The 27,078-nt window shown below is 48.8% G+C and overlaps 1 protein-coding gene across 2 annotated transcripts; it reads right to left on the bottom strand.

The window, feature by feature from the left end:
• CACNG7 (calcium voltage-gated channel auxiliary subunit gamma 7) lies at positions 1-27,078 on the bottom strand. 2 transcript variants are annotated; one of them, XM_010380705.2, is made up of 5 exons: positions 26,794-27,078; positions 25,230-25,316; positions 24,354-24,494; positions 2,091-2,236; positions 1-1,670 (listed from the first exon to the last, which is right to left on the bottom strand). In XM_010380705.2, exons 1-5 carry the CDS (start codon positions 26,987-26,989, stop codon positions 1,413-1,415), a joined length of 828 nt encoding a protein of 275 aa, XP_010379007.1. In that variant the 5' UTR covers positions 26,990-27,078; the 3' UTR covers positions 1-1,412. The 2 variants fall into 2 exon arrangements, with proteins under 2 accessions (XP_010379007.1, XP_030768869.1); XM_030913009.1 differs by lacking the exon at positions 2,091-2,236 and having other exon boundaries at positions 246-1,670; positions 26,794-27,014.

Below are 27,078 nucleotides of genomic sequence, written 5' to 3'. Positions count from 1 at the left end.
TGTTTGAAATAAAGTTTATTGAAGTTTCTGTCGATATTTACATATGATACACGGTAAATAACAGAGCCAGGCCCCCCACCCCACCCTGTCCCCACCCCCAGTGCCCCCCTCCCCCCAGCCTCGTTAAAAATCGCTGCGTAAAGTCAGGTTAACTGCGGCGGGTCCCCCTCCCCCCTCCCCCCTCCGATGCAAACTAAAAGCCCCCGTCCCTCCCCTGCCCCCCTCCCCCCACCCCGGGGGCCATTCCGGTTCCGTGTACAGCACTGTGCTACCTCGCCCCTCTTTCCCTAATAAGGAGGGGTGGGCGAGTTCCTGGTGACCTCCTCTCCCCCCAAAATCTGTCCAACGGGGCGGACGGGCCCTTGAAAGAGGCCAGAGTTGGGGTTCTGAGGGGGTAAGAGGGACGTCAATGAGGAGGAGAGCCAGAAAATGGAAGACTTAGAGGTTTTGGGGGGGTGTCGACCCCCGCTACTGCCCCTCCCTCCCTCGACGGGGCCTCGAAGGGGGAGAGGCTGGCACAGGTGTGGAGATGGCGTGTGGGAATTCCCTCCACCCTAGGGTCCCCATTCTGGCCGTCTGGTGTGCGCCTAGGACGGAATGCACCCAGCGGCTTGGGACGAGCAGGTGGAGGGAGGAAAGGAGAGAAAAAGGCGGAAGACGAAAAAGAAGCCAAGAATAGCTGAGAAAGCAAGAAGATCCTTTAGACAAGAGCCCCCTAAAAGGCAGGTAACCTTCAGGAAGCAGAAAAGAGCCCAGCCGGTGAGAAAGAACGGGACCTTCCAGGGAAGTCGGGGAGATGGGGAGGGAAGGGCTGGGTTAACCGTACCCGTGGCTTCCAGCCCCCTTCCCTACGCCACCCCGGGGCTGCGGGTGGAGCAAGCCGGCCCTCCCACTGCACCGGAGGACCCAGCAGGTCAGGAGGTGAGATTAGGCAAGGAAAAAGGAAGCCCAGGACAGAAGGGAGAAGAGGATGGTCGGCATTCCCAGCGGCTGCCCGAACCTGTTCTCCAGCCCAGAGCCCCTGCAGTGAGGTCGGAGGCTGGGGAGCTCCGGGGAGCTGGGCGCCTGCACTGCCGCGGGCTGCTCCCAGCGCAGAGCTGGTGGAGAAAGAGGGAGGAGCTAATTTTCTTGGAGAGGAGGGTCCAGATGAAAGGGGCGGGGCAACGAAGGGGAGGAGTCATTTGTGAGGGAGAGGGACCAATGAAAAGGAGAGATCCGGCAAAGGGGGCGCGGCCATTGAAATAAGGGAGGGTGTGGGCGGAGCCATTGGGGAGGGGGCGGGGCCTAAAGCTGGCGCAGCCTCCTCCGAGTGGGAGCGAGGAGTCCCGAGGACGGAAGGGGGCGCTGCATTGCAGGGAGACCCCCGAGGACAAGGAGGAAGAGGAGGCAGGGGGAGCTCCGAGGGGTGGGCCTCAGCAGGGCGAGGTGGAGATGTGCAGGTGGTCCGGGTACTTGATGGCGGGAGGGTAGTTCTGCGTCATTTGGATGGACACGTCGCTGGAGATGTCGGAGGGGCTCCGACCGCGGCGCCACGCCTCGGGCTGCAGGAACTGGCCCGAGTAGTCGGAGCAGTCGCTGAGACGCGGGCGGTAGAAGGCCGGGTGTGGACGGTACATCTCCTCCTCCGCGTAGCGCTTGGTGAACAGGTACACGGACATCACGCCGGCCCCCTGCGGCAAGGCAAGGTCAGAGTCCCAGGGGCGCCCCCCCGCGCATCCCCGGACCCCAACTCATCTCCTCTCACTCCAGGACTCAGAGTCCCCACCCCAAGCCCCTTCCTATCCCAGGACCCAGGATCAGGACTCCAGCCCTCTCTTTCCCCAGGACCTCAGGAGTCCAAGCCCTCGGGTTGGCCCCTCCCTCAAGACCCAGGAGTCCCAGTCTCCAGACCCCTCCTCCCCCAGGATCCCAAAAGTTGGAGCTCTCAGACCCCTCTTCCTCCAGGACCCAGGGGTTAGACCCTCAGCTACCACCTCCCTCTGACGCCAGAGTCTGCATCTCCAGCCTCTCCTTCCTCCTGGACTCAGGAACCAGGCCCCCAAGACCTCTGTCCATTCAGAACTCTAGAGTCTAGGTCCCAGGGACATCACCTCTTTGAGTAGGAAGGAGGAAGCGGCGAAGGCAAAAGACCACCCGTAGCGATAATGAAAATACTGCTCAGAGCTGCTGGGCCTGTTCATGACCTCGTCGTTGATGCTGGAGATGTAAAGAACCAAGCCCACCACCAAGGAGAGGCCTAGGGGAGCAGAGGGGGCGCCCTCGTCCATTAGAAGTGGGCCCCTTTTCCCAGTCCCAGCCCCACCTCACTGTCTTCCCCTCCTCCCCATTCTGTCCTGGACTAACTTCGCGGAAGCCCCTTGTGTGCTGGGCCTTGGTTGGGTGCAGGGAGCCCAGAGATGAATCAACAACCACCTCCCCTTTTACCCCCCTAAATCTGCCATCCAGGAGCTCACAATGCAATTGGAGAAGGAAGATTGGAACACACTGATCAAGTCACATATAAGGTGATAGGTGCTACAAGGACGTAGCACGGAGCTCTGTGGGACTCTGGAAGGGGCGCCAAACCCGCCTGGGGCAGGGGCAAGAGAAATGAAGGAAAGATTCCTTTGTTCAAGTCTTATTTTCTTTTTTCTTTTTTTTTGAAACGGAGTCTCACTCTGTGGCCCGGGCTGGAGTGCAGTGGCCCAATCTCGGCGCACTGCAGCCTTCAACCTCCCGGGTTCAAGTGATTCTCCTGCCTCAGCCTCCCAAGTAACTGGGATTATAGGCACCTGCTACCATGCCCGACTAATTTTTTTTTTTTTTTTTTAGTAGAGACGGGGTTTCACCATGTTGGCCAGGCTGGTCTCGAACTCCTGACCTCAGGTGATCCGCCCCCCTCGGCCTCCCAAATGCTAAGATTACAGGCGTGATCAAGTCTTAAGGATGAGGCCCAGGGAAGAATAAGGGCATACTGGCAGAGCGCACAGCATGGGCAAAGGTTTGGGAAGGAGGGAAAATAGAGCTGGTCCACCCATGTAGCTGTAACATGAGCTGTAGCCACAAGAAATGAGGTTAGAGAAAGGGGAAGGTATAGCCATGGTGAGCCTCGAATGCCTGGCCCAGGAGCTGGACATTGACATCAAAGGTACTAGGGAGCTACACAAAGTTTGTAGCAGAGGAAGGACAGGGCCAGATCCCAGTGTTAGAAGAACACTTGGGGGCTGGTTGGTGCTGGGAACAGACTGGAGGGAGACATATTCCAGGGGGAAGAGGATGAGGCCTGAGCTGAGGCTGTGTGGATAATAATTGCAACAATAGCAATAATAATAGCAACGACTTATATAGGTCTTGGTTTGTGCCAGGCACTGTTCTCAGTGTTGAATATATATAAATTCATTCAAACTTCACAACACCTCTTTGGAGGAGGTACATTTTTAACACCGTTTACAATTGAGGAAATAGAGCATATGGACAGTGTGCAGAGGAGAGGTCCGATCTGAGAATTTCTAAGAGGTGATTATCATTTTCTCCAGATGAAATTTCCTGTAAACAGTAACCATGCCAAGAGTGGCTTAAGGAGGCTACAAAGTTCCCTGCCTTAAATGTATCTAACTAATCCCTATCAACCTCTTCCCCTAGAATCCTACAAATAAACATTCTGTGTGCAGCACACACAGAATAAGCCCAAATTCCTTCCATTGTCTACAGCAGTGGTCGGCAAACCGTGGTCCATGGACAAAACCCAGCTCACCCCCTCATTTTGTATGGTCCCCACCAGCTAAGGGTGGCTCTCACATAAGTAAATGATGTTAAAAATCAAAACAAGACTGGTATTTTGTGGCACATAAAAAGTATATGAATTTCCTTTGGCAGTGCCTCAAAAAGTTAAAGATAGAATTCTCATAGGACCCAGCAATTCCACTCCTAGGTATGTACCCAAGAGAAGTGGAAACATATGTTCATACAAAAACTCATACACGGATGTTTGTAACAGTGTTATGCGTAATAGCCAAAAAGCGGAAACAGCCCAAATGTCCATCAGCTGATGAATGGGTAAACAAAATGTGGTATATCCATATACAGGAATACTATTCAGCCAAAAAAGGGAACGATGTACTGATTCATGCTACCATAGGGATGAACCTAGAAAGCAAGCTAAGTAAAAGAAGCCAGATGCAAAATATCACATATTGTGTGATTCCATTTATATGCAATGTCCAGAATAGGCAAATCCACAGAGATGGAAAGTAGATTAGTGGTTGCCAGGGAATAGGAGGGAGGGGGAAATTGTGTCTGGCTGCTAAGGTATGTGAGGTTTCTTTTGAGAATAATGAAAATGTTGTGAAATTAGCTCATGGAGATGGTTGCACAACCTTGTGAATGTACTAAAAATCACTGAATTATATGAAATTTATAGTATATGAATTACATCTCAATTTTTTGGGGGAAAGGGGGGGTTTGAAACAGAGTCTTGCTTTGTCACCCAGGCTGGAGTGCAGTGGTGCAATCTCAGCTCACTGCAACCTCCACCTCCTGGACTCAAGTGATGCTCCTGCCTCAGTCTCCTGAGTAGCTGGAATTACAGACACCTGCCACCATGCCTGGCTAATTTTTGTATTTTTAGTAGAGACAGGGCTTCACAATGTTGACCAGGCTGGTCTCAAACTCCTGACCTCAAGTGATCTGCCCACCTTGGCCTCTCAAAGTGCTAGGATTACAGGTGTGAGCCACCATGCCTGGCCTTTTTTGTTTTGTTTTGTTTTGTTTTGAAGACAGGGTCTTGCTCTGTCGCCCAGGCTGGAGAGCACTGGGGCAATCATTGCTCACTGCAGCCTTCACCTCCCAGGCTCAAGTGATCCTCCCACCTCAGCCTCCCTAGTAGCTGGGACTATAGGTGCACACCACCATGCCTGGCTAATTTTTTGTAGTTTTTGCAGAGACAGGATTTTGCCATGTTCCCCAGGCTGGTCTTGAACTCCTGATCTCAAGTGATCTGCCCACCTCATCTCCCAGAGTGCTGGAATTACAGGTGTGAGCCACTGTGCCTGGCCTTACATCTCACAAGGCTGAGCAGTTGCAAGAGAGACTGGGTGGCCAATAAAGCTGAAGATATTTATTATTTGGCTTTTTACAGAAAACTTCGCTGACCTTTTAGACTACAGTACATAAACAATCTGGTATCTGCCCACACCATCTCTGATCAGTTTCTCCTTGTTTCTTCTTCTTCTTTTTTTTTTTTTTTTTTTTGAGACGGAGTCTCGCTCTGTCGCCCAGGCTGGAGTGCAGTGGCCGGATCTCAGCTCACTGTAAGCTCCGCCTCCCAGGTTCCCGCCATTCTCCTGCCTCAGCCTCCCGAGTAGCTGGGACTACAGGCGCTGCCACCTCGCCCGGCTAGTTTTTTGTATTTTAAGTAGAGACGGGGTTTCACCGTGTTAGCCAGGATGGTCTCGATCTCCTGACCTTGTGATCTGCCCGTCTCAGCCTCCCAAAGGGCTGGGATTACAGGCTTGAGCCACCGTGCCCAGCCTGTTTCTTCTTCTTAGACCACCAAAGTTTCTTTACTTATTTTTTTTTCTTTTTGAGACAGGGTCTTGCTCTGTTGTCCAGGCAGGAGTGCATTGGTGCGATCATAGCTCACTGCAGCCTCCACCTCCCTGGCTCAAGCGATCCTCACACCTCAGCCTCATGAGTAGCTGGTACAACAGGCATGCACCACCATGCCTGGCTAACTTTTGTATTTTTTTGTAGAGACAGGGTCTCCCCATGTTGCCCAGGCTGGTCTCGAACTCCTGGGCTCAAGCAGTTCTTCCACCTTGGCCTCCCAAAGTGCTGGGATTACAAGCGTGAGCCACCACACTCAGCCTAGAACACCTAACTTTCTTTTTCTTCTTTGCACTCCTCAAGCTCACTTCTGCCTCAGGGCCTTTGGTCTTGCTGTTCCTTCTACCCCAAATGCTCTTCCCACAGATTTCCCCATGTCTGTCTCTGTCACTTAGATCTCTCTTCACTTGCTGCCTCTTTAGAAAGACCTTCTATAGACCGGGCGCAGTGGCTCACACCTGTAATCCCAGCACTTTGGGAGGCCCAGGCGAAAGGATCACTTGAGGCCAGGGGTTTGAGACCAGCCTGGCCACCATGGTGAAACCTCGTCTCTACTAAAAATACAAAAATTAGCCAGGTGCGATGGCATACACCTGTAATCCCAGCTACTGGGGAGGCAGAGGCAGGAGGATTGCTTGAACCCGGGAAGCAGAGGTTGCAGTGAGTCAAGATCGTGCCACTGTACTCCAGCCTGGGCAACAAGAGCAAAACTCCGTGAAGGAAGGAAGGAAGGAAGGAAGGAGGGAGGGAGGGAGGGAAGGAGAGAAGGAGGGAGGGAGGGAGGGAGGGGAGGGGTCTTTTATGATCTCCCTGTTGAAAAAAGTATATTTCCCTCACTCAAAATTTGAGAAATGCAGATGAAAAATATGACGAGCTACCACTTCTCATCAACCAGGTAGTCAGAAGTTTAAAAGCTTCACAGCACACTCTTTTGGGGAGGCTGAGAGAATGGACGTTCTTCTGCATTGCTGGTGGGAATGCCAAACAGCGCCGCCATGTGAAAGGGGATTTAGTAGCATCTAACAAAATCACACACGGAGGCCGGCGGTGGCTCACGCCTGTAATCCCAGCACTTTGGGAGGCCGAGGCGGGCGGATCACAAGGTCGGGAGATCGAGGTCGTCCTGGCTAACACAGTGAAACCCCATCTCTACTCTAATTTTCTCTAAAAATACGGAAAATTAGCCGGGCGAGGTGGCAGGTGCCTGTGGTTCCAGCTACTCGGGAAGCTGAGGCAGGAGAATGGCGTGAACCTGGGAGGTGGAGCTTGCAGTGAGCTGAGATTGCGCCACTGCACTCCAGCCTAGGAGAGAGCGAAACTCTGTCTCAAAAAAAAAGAAAAGAAAAGAAAAAGAATGGAGGCTGGGCACAGTGGCTCACACCTGGAATCTCAGCACTTTGGGAGGCCGAGGTAGGCAGATCACTTGAGGTCAGCAGCTCGAGACTAGCCTGGACAACATAGTGAGACCCCATCTCTACTAAAAATAAATAATTAGTTCCTGTTGTCTTAGCTACTTGGGAGGCTCAGAAGGGAGGATCCCTTCAGCCTAGGAGTTCAAGGCTGCAGTGAGCTATGATTGCACCACTGCACTCCAGCCTGGGTGACAGAGCGAGACTGTCTCAAAAAACTAAATTAAGTTAGGCCGGGCACGGTGGCTCACGCCTATAATCTCAGCATTTTGGGAGGCTGAGGTGGGCGGATCACTTCAGGTCAGGAGTTTGAGACCAGCCTGGCCAACATGGTGAAACCTAGTCTCTACTAAAAATACAAAAATTAGCCAGGCGTGGTGGTGGATGCCTGTAATCCCAGCTACTCAGGAGGCTGAGGCACAAGAATTGCTTGAACCTGGGAGGCAGAGCTTGCAGTGAGCCAAGATCGCACCACTGCACTCCAGCCTGGGTGACAGAGTGAGACTGTCTCCAAAAAAAAAAAAAAAAAACTAAACTAAATTACAAACAAAATAAGATAAAATACACGAGTCCACACTGATATATTTAAAATAAGAAAAAAGAGAAAGTTCTTTTCAGTAGCACACCAATTTATCCATGTAGGTGGAATAACAGAGTTAGAAGAAAACACCATTCTGCAATTCTAGTAGTAATGTTAGATTCAGGCAAGAGTCACGAGAGGATGCTCCATCGCTGGATGACAGAAACTCCCCACAGATCTATTAATTATTACAGAGATAAAAAGCTTCCTTTATGCTGAAAGAACCTGGCAGATACCGCCTTAACCAAGCGATCGAAGTTAACATCACCAGCAACAGGGCAGACCGACACCACGGGCCTCCGGAGAAGAGAGCTGAGCAAGCCACTACCTCCTTTATGTCGTGTTCCTGCTGAGAATGTGTAACCTGAATCCACTCATGAGGACAGTGAGACACTCTACAGCCCAACTGGCTGCACTCTTCAAAAACATCAACATGAAAGATTGAAAAAGAGAACAAAAAAGGAAGCAGAGCTCCATAAAAAATGAAAGGTTCACATGGTATCCTCCACGTACTAAAAAAAAAAAAAAAATGAAAGGAGACTAAAGAGACACAATAGGGAAATGCAAAGCGTGATCTTAGATTGGATCCTGAATCAGGAAAAAGTGACAGTTAAAAAGATAGCATTGGGCCGGGCGTGGTGGTTCACGCCTAAAATCCCAGCACTTCGGGAGGCCAAGGTGGGTGGATCACTTGAGGTCAGGAGTTTGAGATCAGCCTGGCCAACATGGTGAAACCCTGTCTCTACTAAAAATACAAAAATTAGCCAGGTGTGATGGCGCATGCCTGTCTGTAGTCCCAGCTACTTGAGAGACTGAGGCAGGAGAATCGCTTGAACCCAGGAGGTGGAGGTTGCAATGAGTCAAGATTGCACACTGCAGTCCAGCCTGGGTGACAGAGCAAGACTGGCTCAAAAACAAAACAAAACAAAAACAAAAAGGCCGGGCGTGGTGGCTCACACCTGTAATCCCAGCACTTTGGGAAGCCGAGGCAGATGGATCACCTGAGGTCAGGAGTTCGAGACCAGCCTGACCAACATGGTGAAATCCGGTCTCTACTAAAGATACAAAAAAATTAGCTGGGCGTGGTGGTGGGTGCCTGTAATCCTGGCTACTCTGGAGGCTGAGGCAGGAGAATCACTTGAACCCAGGAGGCGCTGAGGTTGCAGTGAGCCAAGATTGCGCCATTGCACTCCAGTCTGGATGACAAGAGTGAAACTCCAATTCAAAAAAAAAAAAAAAAAGACAGTATTGGAGGGTAGGGGTGGTGGCTCATGCCTATAATCCCAGCATTTTGGGAGGCCGAGGTAAGTGGATCGCTTGAGCTCAGGAGTTTGAGACCAGCCTGACCTACATGGTGAAACCCTGTCTCTACTAAAAACACAAAAATTAGCCAGGCTTGGTGGCATGAGCCTGTAGTTCCAGCTATTCGGGAGGCTGAGGCAGAAGGGAGAGGTTGCAGTGAACCAAGATTGAGCCACTGCGCTCCAGCCTGGGTGACAAAGCAAGACTGTCTCAAAAAAAAAAAAAAAATTTCGCATCAGTGAAATTTAAATATAGGACTAGGTATTAGCTATAGTATTTTATAGACCTTAAACTTGCTGAATTTGATTATTGTACTGTGGTTAGGTAAGAGGATGCCCTTGTTCTTAGGGAATACTTGCTGAACTAGTGAAGTGTTTGCAACTTATATTCAAGTGGTTGTACCAATGTGTGTATATATATATTTTTTGTGCACACATATGTATATATTTGTGTGTGTATATATATAACATGTGTATACATATGTATATATGTATATGTAATATGTGTATACATATATGTGTATATAGATCATATATATATGGAGCGAGAGAGAGACAGAAAGGCACATGTGGTAAAATGTTGAAAAACTGGGCTAGGTGAAGGATATAAGAGTTCATTGTATTATTTTTGCAAGCATTCTGTAATGTTAAAATTTTTCCAAAATAAAAAGTTTAAAATATGAGTATCCCAAACCAGAGATTTTTTTTTTCAAAGTGCTAAAGTATTACCTGCACACTAGCATTTCATTTCGTTATTTATTTATTGAGATGAGGTCTTGCTGTATGACCCAGGCTAGAGTGCAATGGCATGATCATGGCTCACTGCAGCCTCAAACTCCTCAAGCGATCCTCCTGCCTCAGCCCCTGGAGTAGCTGGGACAACAGGTATGCGCCACCACACCTGGCTAACTTTTTTGTTTTGTTTTCCTTTTTTTGTTTTTGGAGAGACAGGGTCTCAATATGTTGACCAGGCTGGTCTCAAACTCTTAGGCTCAAACAATCCTCTCGCCTCAGAATCCCAAAGTGCTAGGATTACAGGCGTGAGCCACTGTGCCTGGTCTTGCTTTTTCATTGTAAAAAGAAAAACGTACCTTTTCCACGGGGAGCTCTGATGGACACCACCTTTACCAAGGGTTCGAGCTGGTACCACTCATAGTGTGACAACCTGACATTATTTGCTCCCTGGAGTAATGGGATACAAAGTACACGGCGGCACCTCTGGCTTTTCTTGCCCATGATGTTTAACGTGAATGTTATCGAGCCTCTAGTCTAGACAGAACGTCCAGGTTATAGAAAATACAAGGAAAGAGGAACAAATGAAATGTTACCATGAAGAAACAAATAAATTCAAGATGCGGCTGGGAGCAGTGGCTGACGACTGTCATCCCAGCACTTTGGGAGGCCGAGGCAGGCGGATCACCTGAGGTCGGGACTTCGAGACCAGCCTGACTAACATGGAGAAACCCCACCTCTACTAAAAATACAAAATTAACTGGGCGTGGTGGTGCAGGCCTGTAATCCCAGCTACTTGGGGGGCTGAGGCACAAGAATTGCTTGAACCCAGGAGGCGGAGTTTGCAATGAGCTGAGATCGCGCCATTGCCCTCCAGCCTGGGTGACAGAGCGAGACTCTGTATCAAAAATAAATAAATAAATAAATAAATAAATAAAAATAAAATGAATTAAACAATAAATCCAAGATGCAGGACATTCACCAGGATACCCTGTCCCTCAGTCTTCAGAAAAACGATGACATGGACCAAGCTAATGACACTCAAACCAGTGATCAACTCTAATATCTCAAAAAGAGAGACAATCAGACATTCCGTGTCTCCTGATGTAATAGACACAACAGGATGTGAATAGCACCACCTATCTGTAAAGTGTTCTTGCCAAAAAAAAAAAAAAAAAATCAAACCTGCATCCATCTAAGCTTCCTTTAGATCTTGGCTTACAAGAAAACACAGGAATAGGCTGGTGCATTGGTTCACACCTGTAATCTCAGCACTTTGGGAGGCTGAGGCGGGCAGATCACCTGAGGAGTTTGAGACCAGCCTGTCCAAAACATGATGAATCCCCCTCTCTATTAAAAATGCAAAAATTAGTTAGGTGTGGTGTTGGACACCTATAGTCCCAGCTACTTGGGAGGCTAAGGCAGGAGAATTGCATGAACCTGGGAGGCAGAGGTTGCAGTGAGCTGAGACCTCACCACTGCACTCCAGCCTGGCAATAGAGTGACAGTCCATCTCAAAAAAAAAAAAAAAAAATTAGCCAGGCGTTGGGGTGGGCACCTGTAATCCCAGCTACTCAGGAGGCTGAGGCTGGAGAATCACTTGAACCCGGGAGGTAGAGGTTACAGTGAGCCAAGGTTGAGCCACTGCACTCCAGCCTGGGCGACAGAGTGAGACTGTCTCAAAAAAAGGCCGGACTCAGTGACTCACGCCTGTAATCCCAGCACTTTGGGAGGCTGAGGTGGGTGGATCACCTGAGGTCAGGAGTTTGAGATCAGCCTGGCCAACATGGCGAAACCCTGTCCCTACTAAAAATACAAAAATTAGCCAGGTGTGATGGCAGGTGCCTGTAAACCCAGCTACTCGGGAGGCTGAGGCCAGAGAATCGCTTTAACCTGGGAGGCGGAGGTTGCAGTGATCTGAGATTGCACTTCATTTCATTTGCATTTCATTGCATTTCAGCCTGGGCGACAAGATCGGAACTCCGTCTCAAAAAAAAAAGAGAGAGAGAGAAAAGAAATAAAACATCGGAAGAGATGAACATATTAAACCACAACAGAGGATTCCATTGGAAAACTCTGCAATGTGGGAATTCCACACAACAAAAATCCCGATTTCTCAAAAAAAATAATGGCAAGAAAAAAATAGGAGAGGGACCGTTTTCGGTTGAAAGAGGCTTCAGAGATCTATCAACTCAATGTACATGTAGAACTTGGATCTGATTTGCAACAAATGAACTATGAAAAGGCATTTATGAGGCCAGTAGGGAAGAGTGAGCATTAACTAGATATAATAGGAAGTGAATATTCTTATTTGCTTCGGCTTGATCATGGCATTGTGGTATAGTAAATAAAAGACTACTTATAACTCAGAGATATACTGAAATATCTGTGAATAAAATGATGTCTGAGACTGACTTTAAAATAATGTAGTGAAATGCAGAAGAGGACATGGCAATATGACTAAAAACAGATTTGCCATATGTTGGTAATTGTTGAAACTGAGTACAGGATCCATGAATTTCATTATACTATTCTTCCTCTATTTTATTTCAATTTTTATTTATTTGTTTTTTTCAGACAGGGTCTTATTCTGTTGCCCAGGCTGGAGTGCAGTGGCACCATCATAGCTCAGCGTAGCCTCCATCTCCAGGGTTCAAAGTGATTCTTCCACCTCAGCCTCCACAGGAGCTAATACTACAGGCCCGAGCCACTGTGCTTGGCTTTTTAAAAATATTTTAATAATGAGAAATATTTAAAAAGTCAGTGTTGGCCGGGCGCAGTGGCTCACGCCTGTAATCCCAGCACTTCAGGAGTCCCAGGCAGGCGGATCAGGAGGTCAGGAGATCGAGACCATCCTGGCTAACACGGTGAAACCCCGTCTCTACTAAAAATACAAAAAAAAAAAAAAAATTAGCTGGGCGTAGTGGCGGGCGCCTGTAGTCCCAGCTATTCAGGAGGCTGAGGCAGGAGAATGGCATGAATCCGGGAGGCGGAGCTTGCAGTGAGCCAAGGTCTGGCCACTGCACACCAGCCTGGGCGACAGAGCGAGACTCCGTCTCAAAAAAAAAAAAAAAAAGTCAATATTGTAAAAACAAATAGTAGTGGAATTAGGTTTTTTTTTTTTTTTTTTAGACAGAGTTTTACTCTGTCACCTAGGCTGGAAGCAGTTGTGTGATCTTAGCTCGCTGCAACCTCCGCCTCCTGAGTTCAAGCCTTTCTCCTGCCTCAGCTTCCTGAGTAGCCGGGATTACAGGCACCCACCACCACGCCCAGCTAACTTTTTTGTATTTTAATAGAGACAGGGTTTCAAACACCTGACCTCAAATGATCCGCCCAGCTCGGCCTCCCAAAGTGCTGGGATTATAGGCATGAGCCACTGCGCCCAGCCAAAAAAGAGACTTATTAACTAAATGTCACGCATGGACCTAGATTGAATCCTGGTTCTGGGGAAAGAGTTATAAAAGACATTCTTGAAATAGCCAGACAGTTTAAAAATGTATTAAATTATACTATGGAATTATACAATTTCTAGGTCTGATAATGTTGTTGTAGTTATGTAGAAGAATGTCATTATTCTTCTATTTATTTAGAGACAAGATCTGGCTCTGTTGCCCAGGCTGGAGTGTAGTGGCATTATCTCAGCTTATGGCAACCTCCACCTCCTGGGCTCAAGCCATCCTCCCAGCTCACCCTCCCGTGTAGCTGGGACTGCAGGCGCATGCCCCATGCCCAGCTGACTTTTGTATTTTTTGGAGAGATGGGATTTTGCCACGTTGCCCAGGCTGGTTTTGAACTCCTGAGCTCGAGGGATCTGCCCACCTCGGCCTCCCAAAGTGAGGCCACACCACCTGACCCTTAAAGGACGCATACTAACAATTTTAGAGATGAACTATCAACGTGTCTGTCTGCAATTTACTTTCAAATGCTAAAGCCAAAAAAACCTGTGTGTGGTGTGTTTAAAAAGTGAGGTGGTGCTGGGCACAGTGGCTCATACCTGTAATCCCAGCACTTTGGGTGGCTGAGGAGGGAAGATCACTTGAGGTCAGGAGTTCAAGACCAGCCTGGTCAACACGGTGAAACCCTATCTCTACTAAAAATACAAAAATTGGCTGGGTGTGGTGGCTCAGGCCTATAATTTCAGCACTTTGGGAGGCCTAGGTAGGCAGATCACGAGGTCAGGAGTTTGAGACCATCCTGGCTAACACAATGAAACCCCGTCTCTACTAAAAATACAGAAAATTAATGGGGCATGGTGGCGGGCACCTGTAATCCCAGCTACTCGGGAGGCTGAGGTAGGAAATATCTTGTGCATCTGGGAGGCAGAGGTTGCAGTGAGTTGAGATTGAGCCACTGCACTCCAGCCTGGGCAACAGAGTGAGACTCCGTCTCAAAAAAAAAAAATTAGCCAGGCGTGGTGGTGCCCGCCTGTAGGCCTGTAGTCCTAGGTACTCGGGAGGTTGAGGCAGGAGAATCGCTTGAACCCAGGAGGTGGAGGTTGCAGTGAGCAGTGATGGCACCATTGCACTCCAGCCTGGGTGACAGAGTGAGACTCTGTCTCAAAAAAAAAAAAAAAAAAAAAAAAGAGGTGAGGTAGGAGGGAAAGATAGAGAGAAAAACATTCAGGTGGGTGAGATAATATCATAACCCCTCCCCATCACTCTCCTTCTCCTAACTTGCTTTTTTTTTTTTTTTTTTTGTAGCATGTAGCACCATCTAACATTATGTTTTCTATTTGTTACTTTTTTATTAGACAACTCCTCCATCCCCAGTTGGATGCTAGGAACTCCATGATGCTAGAAATGAATCCACCTTGTTCTTTATTATTCTCCAGCAACTAGTCAATACTGTTTGAATGAATGCATATACTTGCCATGCAGCTGGAACATCTAGAAAAGCTCATTCACTCTATTTCCCACCATTCCTCTATCCCTTCCAATAATTAACTTTTCCTTGCTCTGAACTTCCATAACACTTTCAACTTCTCGTATTCCACAATGTTGAGATGCAGTAAGCGAGTGATTATAGGCCAGACGTGGTGGTTCAGGCCTGGAATCCCAGCACTTTGGGAGGCCAAGGAGGGCGGATCACTTGAGACCAGCCTGGCCAACATGGTGAAACCCTGTCTCTACTAAAAATACAAAAATTAGCCAGGCGTGGTGGCGGGCTCCTGTAATCCCAGCTACTCAGGAGGCTGAGGCAGGAGAATCGCTTGAAGCTGGGAGGTAGAGGTTGCAGTGAGCTGAGATTATGCTGCTGCACTCCAGCCTGGGTGACAGAGTGAGACTCCATCTCAAAAAATAGAAACAAAAAAAAAAGAGAGTGATCATGAAGCATTACATGGTGAAAACGCACCGAGATTGGTCTTGAAATATGAGCAGGTTTATAGGAAAGGAAGATTGAAGGAAGCCCAGAAATCACACTCACTGCAGTGCCTAACGCAAATGCAGGGGAATCAGCTTCATTCCTCTTTTCCCCTCTCTCTCTCCCCCTTTCTCTCTCTCATCCATCAGAGATGGTCACCGAAGGACAATCAAATTATGTCTGTTTTACTTCCTGAATTCCTCATAAATCTAACCCCCTTTTTGCTTCCCCAAGTCCCTTGTCCCAGATCAGACCTTATTCTCTCTCTCTTTTTTTTTTTTAGATGGAGTCTCACTGTGTCACCCAGGTTGGAGTGGTGTAATGGCGCCATCTCAGCTCACTGCAACCTCTGCCTCCTGGGTTCAAGTGATTCTCCTGCCTCAGCCTCCTGAGTAGCTGAGATTACAGACATGTGCCACCACACCCGGCTAATTTTTGTATTTTTAGTGGAGATGGGATTTCACCATGTTGGCCAGGCTGGTTTTGAACCCCTGATTTCATGATCCGCCAACCTCGGCCTCCCAAAGTGCTGGGATTACAGGCGTGAGCTACCGTGCCCGGCCTTCAGGCCTTATTCTGCATGTTTGTACCATTGTTCCAAAATCCTCATCTCCCTTTCTGAAATCCAAAGCAGACTCTCTCCCTCCAGGCTCAGAACTCTTCCCTGGTTCCTCATTGTCCTCAGGAGAAACAACTCAGCCTGTCGTTCCAGGCTGTCTGTGATCTTGTTCCTGCTGACAACACCTGCCTCATAGTTCACTCCAACCCCAGACTTAAGGCCCAAGTTTCATGTTACAGCTCTAAATAACAAACATTCTGCCAGGTGCAGTGGCTCATGCCTGTAATCTCAGCACTTTGGGAGGCTGAGGTAGGCAGATCCCTTGAGGTCAGGAGTTTAAGACCAGCCTGGCCAACATGGTGAAACCCCATCTCTACAAAACTACGAAAAAAATTAGCCAGGTGTCGTGGTACACAACTGTAATCCCAACTACTCGGGAGGCTGAGGCATGAGAATCGCTTGAACCCAAGAGGTGAAGGTAGCAGTGAGCCAACATTGTGCCATTGCACTCCAGCCTGGGCAACAGACCAAGAGGCAGATTTCCCCTGCCTCAATAAATAAATAAATAAATAAATAAATAAATAAATAAATAAATAAATACCAGTCTCTATAAGCAGAGTCAAGACCAGGGTCTGATGGGAAAGAAAGAAATATTTCCACTGAGGAAAATATTTTGTTTTCTCTTTTCTTTGTAGTAAGTCATTCTTTTTTTTGAGACGGAGTCTTGCTCTGTCGCCCAGGCTGGAGTGCAGTGGCCGGATCTCAGCTCACTGCAAGCTCCACCTCCCGGGTTCACGCTATTCTCCTGCCTCAGCCTCCGGCGTAGCTGGGACTACAGGCGCCCACCACCTCGCCCGGCTAGTTTTTTTTGTATTTTTTAGTAGAGACGGGGTTTCACCGTGTTAGTCAGGATGGTCTCGATCTCCTGACCTCGTGATCCACCCGTCTCGGCCTCCCAAAGTGCTGGGATTACAGGCTTGAGCCACCGCGCCCGGCCCTGTAGTAAGTCATTCTTATCATTCCTTTTTCTTTCTGGCCATTTTGCATTAGCCCTGGTTCTCCAAAAATAACCTTTTTTTTCCTTTCTCTTTTTCTCCTTCCCTTCCCCCTTTCTATCTCTGCAATCCAACTCTCTTACTCTCTTCCCACCCCCTCAACTTCATCTGCTTTGTAATTCTTAAAGCACAGCAGGCAAGAGTCACCTACATTCCAAGCTGAATAGAACCATCCTGGCTTGAAAGCAACTGGGTTTCAGGACCATGGACAGGTGCGCTGGCGTCGACCTCTGTCTTAGCTGCCTTCTTTTCTTTCTTTCGTGTGTGTGTGTGTGTGTGTGTGTTCGTTTGTTTTCCCAGGCTGGAGTGCAATGGTGCAATCTCGGCTCACTGCAACCTCCGCTTCCCAGGTTCAAGCGATTCTCCTGTCTCAGTCTCCCAAGTAGCTGGGATTACAGGCGCCTGCCACCACGCCTGGCTAATTTTTGTGTTTTTAGTAGAGACGGGATTTCACCATGTTGACCAGGCTGGTCTCGAACTCCTAACCTCAGGTGACCTGCCTGTGTTGGCCTCCCAGTGTTCTGGGATTACAGGCATGAGCCACGGTGCCTGGCCTGTCCTAGCTCACCTCTAGGGCCTTATCGCATGCTGTGAATTCCGTCTCCAAACCAGGCTCCTTTCTTTCCGGACTTGAAAAATTCCCCCTGACCCTTTCGGCATCAACTTAGCTGTCACCTTTTCTTGGAAGCCCTCCCTGGTCTCTCTCACCCTCCCCACAGCACCCTACTATGTCAGGTTAATGCATCATCCCTTTTCTCAGAATACCCAGGACTGTCACTCATCCATTCTGCCCTCACTCATTCTGGAAATAGTTCAGTTTGCACTTCATACAAACAACACTTCTAGGCTCCAAGATACAAACAAGAACATGTTTGAAAAGGTCTCAGCCCGCTGGGCCGCAGTGGCTCATGCCTGTCATCCCAGAACGTTGGGAGGCTGAGGTGGGTGGATCACTTGAGGTCAGGAATTCGAGACCAACCTGGCCAACATGGCGACACCCCGTCTCTACTAAATATACAAAAATTAGCCAGGCATGGTGGCGGGCTCCTGTAATCCCAGCTACACGGGAGGCTAAGGCAGGAGATCGCACCACTGTACTCCAGCCTGGGTAACAAAGCGAGACTCTGTCTCAAAAAAAAGAAAAGAAAAGAAAAAGAAAGGAAAGAAAAGGTCTCAGCATCCCCCCACTCTTCTTTTTTCTGAGACAGAGTCTTGCTCTGTAGACCAAACTAGAGTGCAGCGGCATGATTTCCGCTCACTGCAGCCTTCACCTTCCAGGTTCAAGTGATTCTCCTGCCTCAGCCTCCCAAGTAGCTGGGACTACAGGGGCCCACCACCATGGCCAGCCAATTTTTGTATTTTTAGTAGAGGTAGGGTTTCATCATGTTGGCCAGGCTGGTCTCGAACTCCTGACCTCAAATGATCCACCCACCTTGGCCTCCCAAAGTGCTGGGATTACAGGTGTGAGCCACCATGCCTGGCCTGTCTCAGCCCTTTTGAAGATTACATTCTTGTACAGAAAGACAGAAAACAAGTATCACAACAGTAGCAATAAATGCTATTAAAAAATAAATAAAGCATGTGATAGTACAGCAGGGGTAAGGGAATACTAGGTAGTGTTGTCAGAGAAAGCAACTCTGAAGAGAAAAAAGTTTGAGGCTTCTGAGAATCAGGGTCAGATGGAGTTGGAGGTGGGGAAGGGACTTCCAAGCAGGGAAGAATAATGAGTGTACCAAGTCCTGAGGTGAGGCTGTGATTAGCATTTTCAAGGAGAAGAATGAGGCCAATGTGGCTGAACTTATAAGCAATGCGGAGAGTGCTAGTGGGTGAGGAGATGAGGTCAGAGATCTGAGCAGTAGCCAAATCATAGAAGACCTTGGAGGCCAGACTGAGGCATTTGGGTGTATTCTAAGTGTGATGGGAATCTACTGAAGGAATTTAAGAAAAAGTGTGAAAAGCTTTGACTGACAGGTAGTCAAGAGCTGTTCTGTGAGTGAGTGCGTCTGAGTTATACATGAGGATTTAATTGTGTCTTCTGTGCCAAGGACAGGGCCTGGTATACAGGATATTTGAAGACTGGATGAATTAACATATGCACAGATCATGTTTAATGATCAGGGGCTAATGGGGGACACGCATGCACATGCCTCTTATGACCTGGAAAAAAATCAATGCCTGTCTAGCTTCCTCCCACTTCTACCAACCACATGCAGTCATCTGATTCTATTGATTCTTCCATCAATATATCTCTCTCACATGGCCATCCAATTGCCTTTTCCTCACATCTCCAGCCCCAGCACAGACCTTATCTGCTACGGCCTGAACCACTACACAAGCCTCCTCAGTTTGTACATTTCCAGTCTCTTTCCCTCTAGTCCATCCCCAGCACAGGTCCCTGTGAGACATTTAATGCCCAGCTGTGACCCTATCCCTCCTGCCCTAGTCCTTCCACTGGTTTCTCTAGAATTGAATGCCAGCTCCACCAATGACCAGAGCTGGGACAACTGCACCAATGACCAGACTCGGGCAACTCCACCAATGACCAGCCTGGGGCAACTCCACCAATGACCAGACTCAGGCAGCTCCACCAATGACCAGACCTGGGGCAACTCCACCAATGACCAGACTCACGCAGCTCCACCAATGACCAGACCTGGGGCAACTCCACCAATGACCAGACTCAGGCAGCTCCACCAATGACCAGACCTGGGGAAACTCCACCAATGACCAGACCTGGGGCAGCTCCACCAATGACTAGACCTGGGGAAACTCCACCAATGACCAGCCTGGGGCAGCTCCACCAATGACCAGACCTGAGGACAACTCCACCAATGACCAGACCTGGGACAACTCCACCAATGACCAGGCCTGGGGAAACTCCACCAATGACCAGACCTGGGGAAACTCCACCAATGACCAGACCTGGGGAAACTCCACCAATGACCAGCCTGGGGAAACTCCACCAATGACCAGACCTGGGGAAACTCCACCAATGACCAGCCTGGGGAAACTCCACCAATGACCAGACCTGGGGCAACTCCACCAATGACCAGACCTGGGGCAGCTCCACCAATGACCAGACCTGAGGACAACTCCACCAATAACCAGACCTGAGGACAACTCCACCAATGACCAGACCTGGGGCAACTCCACCAATGACCAGGCCTGAGGCAATCCCTGTCTTTCTCTCTCTGAGCCCTGGTTTCCTCATTGGGAACAGGAGGCAGTCACACCAGGCTATTCCACTCCAAGTCCCAAGGCATTGGTACTATTTCCGTCCTTAACCTCTCATTTTAAATCTCCTCCTCTTTTATGCTTTTAACCTTAGTGAGGCAGCATAATCCATGGTGAGGAGCCGGGGTTGGAATCTTGCTTGCCTTATGGAACAACATAACCTCTGCATGCTTCTGTTTTCCCAATGGTAAAATGGGGATGTTAATGGCACCTGCCTTACAAGGTGAATAAAAATAAATACCTTAATATGTATAAAGCCCCTAGAACTGTCTGGACCCCCAAAAAAGTTGGTTGTTGTGAGCTGACATTTGGCCAGAAGAGAAAAAAATTAAAAAATAAAAATAAGGGCAAAGTGCGGTGGCTCAGCCTGCAGTTCCAGCACTTTGGGAGGCTGAGGGTGACCTGAGGTCAGGAGTTCAAGACTATCCTGGCTAACACGGTGAAACCCCATCTCTACTAAAAATACAAAAAATTAGCTGGGTGTGGTGGCACATGCCTGTAATCCCAGCCACTCGGGAGGCTGAGGCAGGAGAATCGCTTGAACCTGGGATGCGGAGGTTGCAATGAGCTGAGATTGCACCACTGCACTCCAACCTGGGCGACAAGAGCGAAACTCCATCTCAAAAAAATAAAAAATAAAAAAGTAAAATAAAAATTTAAAAGTTAGGCCGGGCACGGTGGCTCACGCCTGTAATCCCAGTACTTTGGGAGGCCGAGGTGGCGGATCACAAGTTCAGGAGATCGAGACCATCCTGGCTAACACGGTGAAATCCCCATCTCTACTAAAAAATACAAAAAACTAGCCAGGCAAGGTGGCGGGTGCCTGTAGTGCCAGCTACTCGGGAGGCTAAGGCAGGAGAATGGCATAAACCCGGGAGGCGGAGCTTTCAGTGAGCTGAGATCCGGCCACTGCACTCCAGCCTGGGCGACAGAGCAAGACTCCATCTCAAAAAAAAAAAAAAAAAAATTAAAAAGTTGGTTGTGCCGGGCGCGGTGGCTCAAGCCTGTAATCCCAGCACTTTGGGAGGCTGAGACGGGTGGATCACGAGGTCAGGAGATCGAGACCATCCTGGCTAACACGGTGAAACCCCCATCTCTACTAAAAAATACAAAAAACTAGCCGGGCGAGGTGGCGGGTGCCTGTAGTCCCAGCTACTCAGGAGGCTGAGGTAGGAGAATGGCGTAAACTTGGGAGGCGGAGCTTGCAGTGAGCTGAGATCCGGCCACTGCACTCCAGCCTGGGCAACAGAGCGAGACTCCGTCTCAAAAAAATAAATAAATAAAAATTTTAAAAAGTTGGTTGTTACTACTAGCACTATTACTTCTATCACCACCACCACCACCACCACCGCTAGTACTACTACTATGATTACTATGTTTATTTATTTACTTAAAACAACAAGTGTTGAGCACTTATTGTTACAGTCAGGCACTGGGTCAGATGCTTTACATTCATGATCTAAATCAGGGGTTGGCAAATGACGACCTGGCCCACTGTCTGCTTTTGTATGGTTTGTGAGCTAAGCATGATTTTTACCTATTATTCTTCCTTTGATTTAAAAAAAACAAAAATTTAAATAAATTAAATTTTAAAATTTGACTTAAAAAATCAAAAGAAGAAGAATGTTTCATGCACATGAAAATTACATTGAACTCAAATTTCAGAGTCCACGAGTAGTCACTGGAACACAGCCACTCCCATTTGCTTAACCTGGCAGCTTTTGCACTACAGTGGCCAAGTTGCCTCCCAGCAGAGCTGAATAGTTGCATCGGAGAACCTGTGGCTCACATAGCCTAAAATATTTGCTATCTGGCCCTAAGTGGAAAAAGCTTGCCAACCACTGACCAAGATTTTTCCCCTCAATAACTCCACAAAAGAAGGCTGTGGTTCAAACCGTAAGTGGTAGAGGCAAGATTTGAACCCAGTTCTTTCCAGGTTCACAACATGTGGCCTTCAGCCACAACAGCCCACAAGCTTGGCAGCACATGCCTGGATACCTTGGGGTGGAGTGCACAGGTCATAGCCTGTGAAATGAATGCTAGGAAGGAATTCAGGCAGTTGGATTCAATCTCTTCCAAATTACTCTGTTGTTACCCTAGAGACGTGACTTCCAGCCTGCCTGCACCACTGATCCTCAGCGTGACCTTGGGCTGTCAGTTCCTGGTGCAGTGGGTGGTATAAGCTTGGATTTAGGAATCAGAATACCCTAGATTCCAATCCCAGTTCTGCCATTGACGAGCTATGTCGCCTCTTCAAGCCCCTGTTTCGGTTCCTGTGAACTGCAAACAATGGGACTTTCCTTATAATGATTTTGACGGGTTGAATAAAAATCCCCATGCTATCTACTCTTGCCCCACTTTTTCTCTCTAGGCCACTAATTTCCCATTTGAAAAATGATGAGACCTTTCCGCTCTGGCACTCTAGGATCGTGATATTCTCCATGTCTTATTTTAGCTCAGTGTCTGGCTCCACACACTGTGATTCAAGTTTGCACGGAGGTTGCACCCTGCCTTCCCTGGAAAAGGTCTCTTCAGGTTAGGTTGAAGGCATGGGGGAGGTTAAACCCAGAGGAGGCTGGGTGAGGAGCAGAGACTGGAGGAGGGGATACTGGATCAGGCACTTTGGATCTCAGTTGCTTAGTTGGAGAATCCCTTTTCAACTATTTGCACAGCCACTGAAAAGAGGGTTGAGTGCCGGCCCCAGGGGACAGAATGGAGACGAGACATGCAGTGGGGTTTGTTCATAAACCATCAACTGAATTACAAGGATCTGATTTGAGTTTAACTAAATTATGTTGAATTCATTTGAATTGAACTGAAGAATTGAGTCAGAATAAATTGGGGTTAGCTGGGTTGGATGGATGGCGTTAAATGTACTCGAGCTGAGTTGATTTGGGCTGATTTTAGCTGAATTGGACTGAATTGGATTGGACTCAGTTGAAATCTGGAGGAGATTAACACTCAAGAAAAAGGTTTTAGGCCAGGCATGGTGGCTCATGCCTGTAATTCCAGCACTTTGGGAGGCTAAGGCAGGAGGATCACTTGAGGCCTGGAGTTCAAGACCAGCCTGACCAACATGGCAAAACCCTGTCTCTACTAAAAATACAAAAATTAGCTGGGCGTGGTGGCGCACGCCTGTAATCCCAGCTATTCGGGAAGCTGAGACAGGAGAATTGCTTGAACCTGGGAGGCAGAGGTTGCAATGGGCCGAGATCACGCCACTGGGCTCCAGCCTGGGCAACAGAGGGAGACTCCGTCTCAAATTAAAAAAGAAAGAAAGAAAGAAAGGCCAGCCACAGTGGCTCACGCCTGTAATCCCAGCACTTTGGGAGGCCGAGGCGAGCAGATCATCTGCAGTCGGGAGTTCAAGACAGCCTGACTAACACGAAGAAACCCCGTCTCTACTAAAAAAAAATAGAAAATTAGCTGGGTGTGGTGGTGCGTGCCTGTAATCCCAGCTACTTGGGAGGCTGAGGCAGGAGAATTGCTTGAACCCAGGAGGCAGAGGTTGTGGTGAGTGGAGATCATGCCACGGCACTCCAGCCTGGGCAACAAGAGCGAAACTCTGTCTCAAAAAAAAAAAAAAAGAAAGAAAGAAAAAAGGCTTTATTGGAACTCTGGACGGGAACTCTGAACTCAAGTCCTCTGGAAATAGTTTATGTTGGTATCTTGGGCAACTCTCTGCAATTCTGGGCGTTGGAACCCCCGTTTTATCAAGTGAGTGCTAATAATAACTCCTAGGTAGTGACGTTAGGAGATGGGTGTGATTTCACATATGCAAAAGAGGCTTGTGCCTCAAAAGAAGAAAAAAAATAACCATAAACAAATATTGAACTCTAGCTAATCACATGTATGATGATGTAAGTAGGGTGAAGGGTACTGATGCTTGAAAGTTACTCTGAAATGCTTCTAGACAATAAGGTAGATTGATGGATGGTTGGACATATAGACAGATGGACAGACCCAAGATCATGCAAGTCTAGTGATCTGTTAATGTTTGACTCCAAGTGGTGGCTACATGGGTGTTCGCTATAAAATTCTTTGGACTTTTCCATTTATTTGAAAAAATTTAAAATAAAATATTGCACAGAAAATAAGGAGTCTTTTAAACTGTTAATTGCAGTTTATCAGCAGTGGTTAAAAATACAGCCTCCGGAGGCGAATTGCGTGAGTTTCACTCCCAGCTCTGCCTCTCACTAGTTGTATGGCCCTGAGCAAATGACTTCATCCCTCTGAGTGTCTGTTTCCATATCTGTAAAATGGGCTATTAATAGGATTTACCTCACAAGGTTGTTGTGAGTATCAGAACCGAGCCTGGTACCTAATTAGCACCCAGTTAGCCCTCGCTATAATGTGGTCCTCTAAAGGACGCTTTGCAGTGGGCACTGCTATTTCCATTGCACATAGAAGGAAAGTGGTGCTCAGAGAGGGTCTGCAACTCCTCCCAGGCCACACAGCAAGGAAGTGGCTAAGTGGAAAAGGAACCACAGGTCCCTGGAACTAGAAGTGGTCCCCCAGCCCACAAGTCCTTAGGCTCACCCGATAGTATGAAGAAGATGCCAGAGACGAAAGCCAGAATGGTCCTCTGCGGGCGGATGTGGCCGATGTTGCTGATGACGAAGGCCGTGAACACGAGAAAGAGGCTGACCATGGGGAAGGGGGTAGCCGTGCGCACTGTCTCTGGGGAGGGGATGGGGAGAGACAGGGGTGAGGAGGGAATCTCCAGTGGGACACTTCCCCATTCCTTGACCTCTGCCGTCACCACCTCTGCCTTTTTGTTTGGCTCCTCCCTTTCCCCACTGACTCCTCCCCTTCCCCTGATACTTCCTCGGCAGACACAGGCCTGCCACGCCCCCTCACACAGGCCACACCTCCTTGGGCTTAACTCCGCCCCCTTTCTGATTAACTGCTCCTCACCAACCGGACCTCACCCTTTCAACCTTGCCCTTTCTCCTTACCTAACCACTCTGCCTTGCCTTCTTTCTTTCTTTCTTCCTTTTTTTTTTTTTCCTCACTCTGTTGTCCAGGCTGGAGTGCAGTGGCGAAATCTCGGCTCACTGCAAGCTCCATCTCCCAGATTCAAGCGATTCTTCTGCCTCAGCCTCCTGAGTAGCTGGGACTACAGGCGCGTGCCACCACGCCCAGCTAATCTTTGTATTTTTAGTAGAGACAAGGTTTCACCATGTTGGCCAGGCTGGTCTCGAACTCCTGAACTCAGATGATCCACCTGCCTCAACCTCCCAAAGTGCTGGGATTACAGGTGTGAGCCACCACGCCTGACCCATTCTGCCTTCTTTCAAGCCTCCCCTCCTTCCCTTGGACCCCACCATTTCCCTAGTCCTGCCCCCTCCCAGGACTCCAGGACTCGACTGTGATCTTGCTCTCTTGTGCCTAAGCACCCCCACATCCCCTCACTCAAAATATTCTCCGTGTTTTCCGTCACCAAGTTGATCTCTGGTTCAAGAAAATATTCTGAGGCCACACAGCGACCTTTCTCCCGACCTGGGGGGAAGAGAAACAGACGGGCCTGGATGAGAGGCTCCTAAGCTCTAGAGAGGCTGTGGGGGTGGGGGTGGGGGCAGGATGGATAGAGGGGAGACCCCAGGTTGGGGGTGCAAGGCCTAGCCCAAGGGTTACAAGCCGTACTACTCCAGGGGTGTTGGGAAAGGGGGGTGGGTGGATGTCTGTCTGGGATTCCTCTTTCTTTTCTCTTCTTTTTTTTTTTTTTTTTTCGCTCTGTTACCCAGGCTGGAGTGCAGTGGCACGATCTTGGCTCACCACAACCTCTGCCTCCTGGGTTCAAGTGATTCTCCTGCCTCAGCCTCCTGAGTAGCTGGGACTACAGGCACATGCCAATATGCCCAGCTAATTTTTGCATTTTTAGTAGAGATGGGGTTTCACTATGTTGGCCAGGCTAGTCTCAAACTCCTGACCTTGTGATCTGCCCGTCCTGGCCCCCCGAAGTGCTGGGATTACAGGCGTGAGCCACTGCACCTGGCCCGGGACTCCTCTTTCTGGCTGCCCTAGAGACTCCTGGTTGGAGGAGGACAAGGCTAGAATTCTAGGTCCTAAACAACAAAAGATCTGTAGATCGGAACTCACAGTCCCTAAAGAGGACGAGGTCTGGGGAGCCAGGATTCTTACAATGAATGGGTCTTTGTGGTCCCTGGGAGGTATAGTTTTTTTTGTTGTTGTTTGTTTGTTTGTTTGTTTTTTGTTTTTAGAGACAGGGTTTTGCTCTGTCACCCAGGCTAGAGTGCAGCAGCACCATCATAGCTCACTGCAGCCTCGAACTCCTGGACATAAGCAATCCTCCTGCCTCAGCCTCCTGAATAACTGGAACTACAGGTGCACACCACCAGTCAGAGCTAGGCAGAGTGAGATGGAGTCTCACTCTGTCATCTAGGCTGGAGTGCAGTGTCAGTGGCGTGATCTCGGCTCACTGCAACCTCCACCTCCCGGATTCAAGCGATTCTCCTGCCTCAGCCTCCCAAGTAGCTGGGATTACAGGGGTGCGCCACCACGTACAGCTAATTTTTGTATTTTTAGTGGAGATGGGGTTTCACCATGTTGGCCAGGCTGGTCTCAAACTCCTGAGCTCAAGGGACACTCCTGCCTTGGCCTCCCAAAGTGCTGGGATTACAGGCATGAGCCACCGCGCCCGTCCCATGCATTTTTTTTTTTTTAATCTTGCCCATTCAGCACTGAAATTGTGCAGTGGACAAGTTCTAAACCTAGACTACAAACTTTAAGGAAGGACTCCAGAATTCCTTAGGGGTTAGGGACCTGGAGCACTGGGGCTCCTAGATCCAGGAATAAAGGGCTAGTCATTGGAACTCCACGTAGAAATTTGAACTTCCAGTAGAGAATCAGGATCCATTTCTGGATTTCTGGAACCCAATGGATGGGACTATGGCTAAGACTCTCAGACCCCAGGCAAGGCAGAAACTGTTGAGTGGAAGACAGGTGAGGGCTGTACCTGCAAAGAAGCAGACTCTCCAGAGGCCGGCGTGCAGGGCCATCTTGACCTCGGTGGTCTGGTTCTGCGGTAGAACTGTGCCCTCTTCCATGTACAGCCAGTAGTCAGTGCTGACCGCGATGCCCACCAGGAGCAGGCCACACGCACCAAACACGCTGCTCAACAGGGTCAGGGCGCGGCTGCTGCAGTGACTCATCCTCAGAGGCAGGGGGCGCCCTGCGGGGCCTGTGAGAGGGAAGCTGCAGTGCAGAGCTCCATGGGACCGACCAGAGTGCTTGACCCCAT

The sequence above is a fragment of the Rhinopithecus roxellana genome, chromosome 12 (genome assembly GCF_007565055.1).
Source record: "Rhinopithecus roxellana isolate Shanxi Qingling chromosome 12, ASM756505v1, whole genome shotgun sequence".
Taxonomy (NCBI): Eukaryota; Metazoa; Chordata; class Mammalia; order Primates; family Cercopithecidae; genus Rhinopithecus; species Rhinopithecus roxellana.
This window is presented reverse-complemented; position numbering and strand designations above follow the sequence as displayed.

Coding starts and splice junctions, on each gene's coding strand:
- CACNG7 (XM_010380705.2), bottom strand. CDS start 26,989: ATGAGTCACTGCAGCAGCCGCGCCCTGACCCTGTTGAGCAGCGTGTTT. Junction 25,317..26,793: donor GAGAGTCTGCTTCTTTGCAG/GTACAGCCCTCA, acceptor TCTTCCCCCCAG/GTCGGGAGAAAGGTCGCTGT. Junction 24,495..25,229: donor AAACACGGAGAATATTTTGA/GTGAGGGGATGT, acceptor TCCCCTCCCCAG/AGACAGTGCGCACGGCTACC.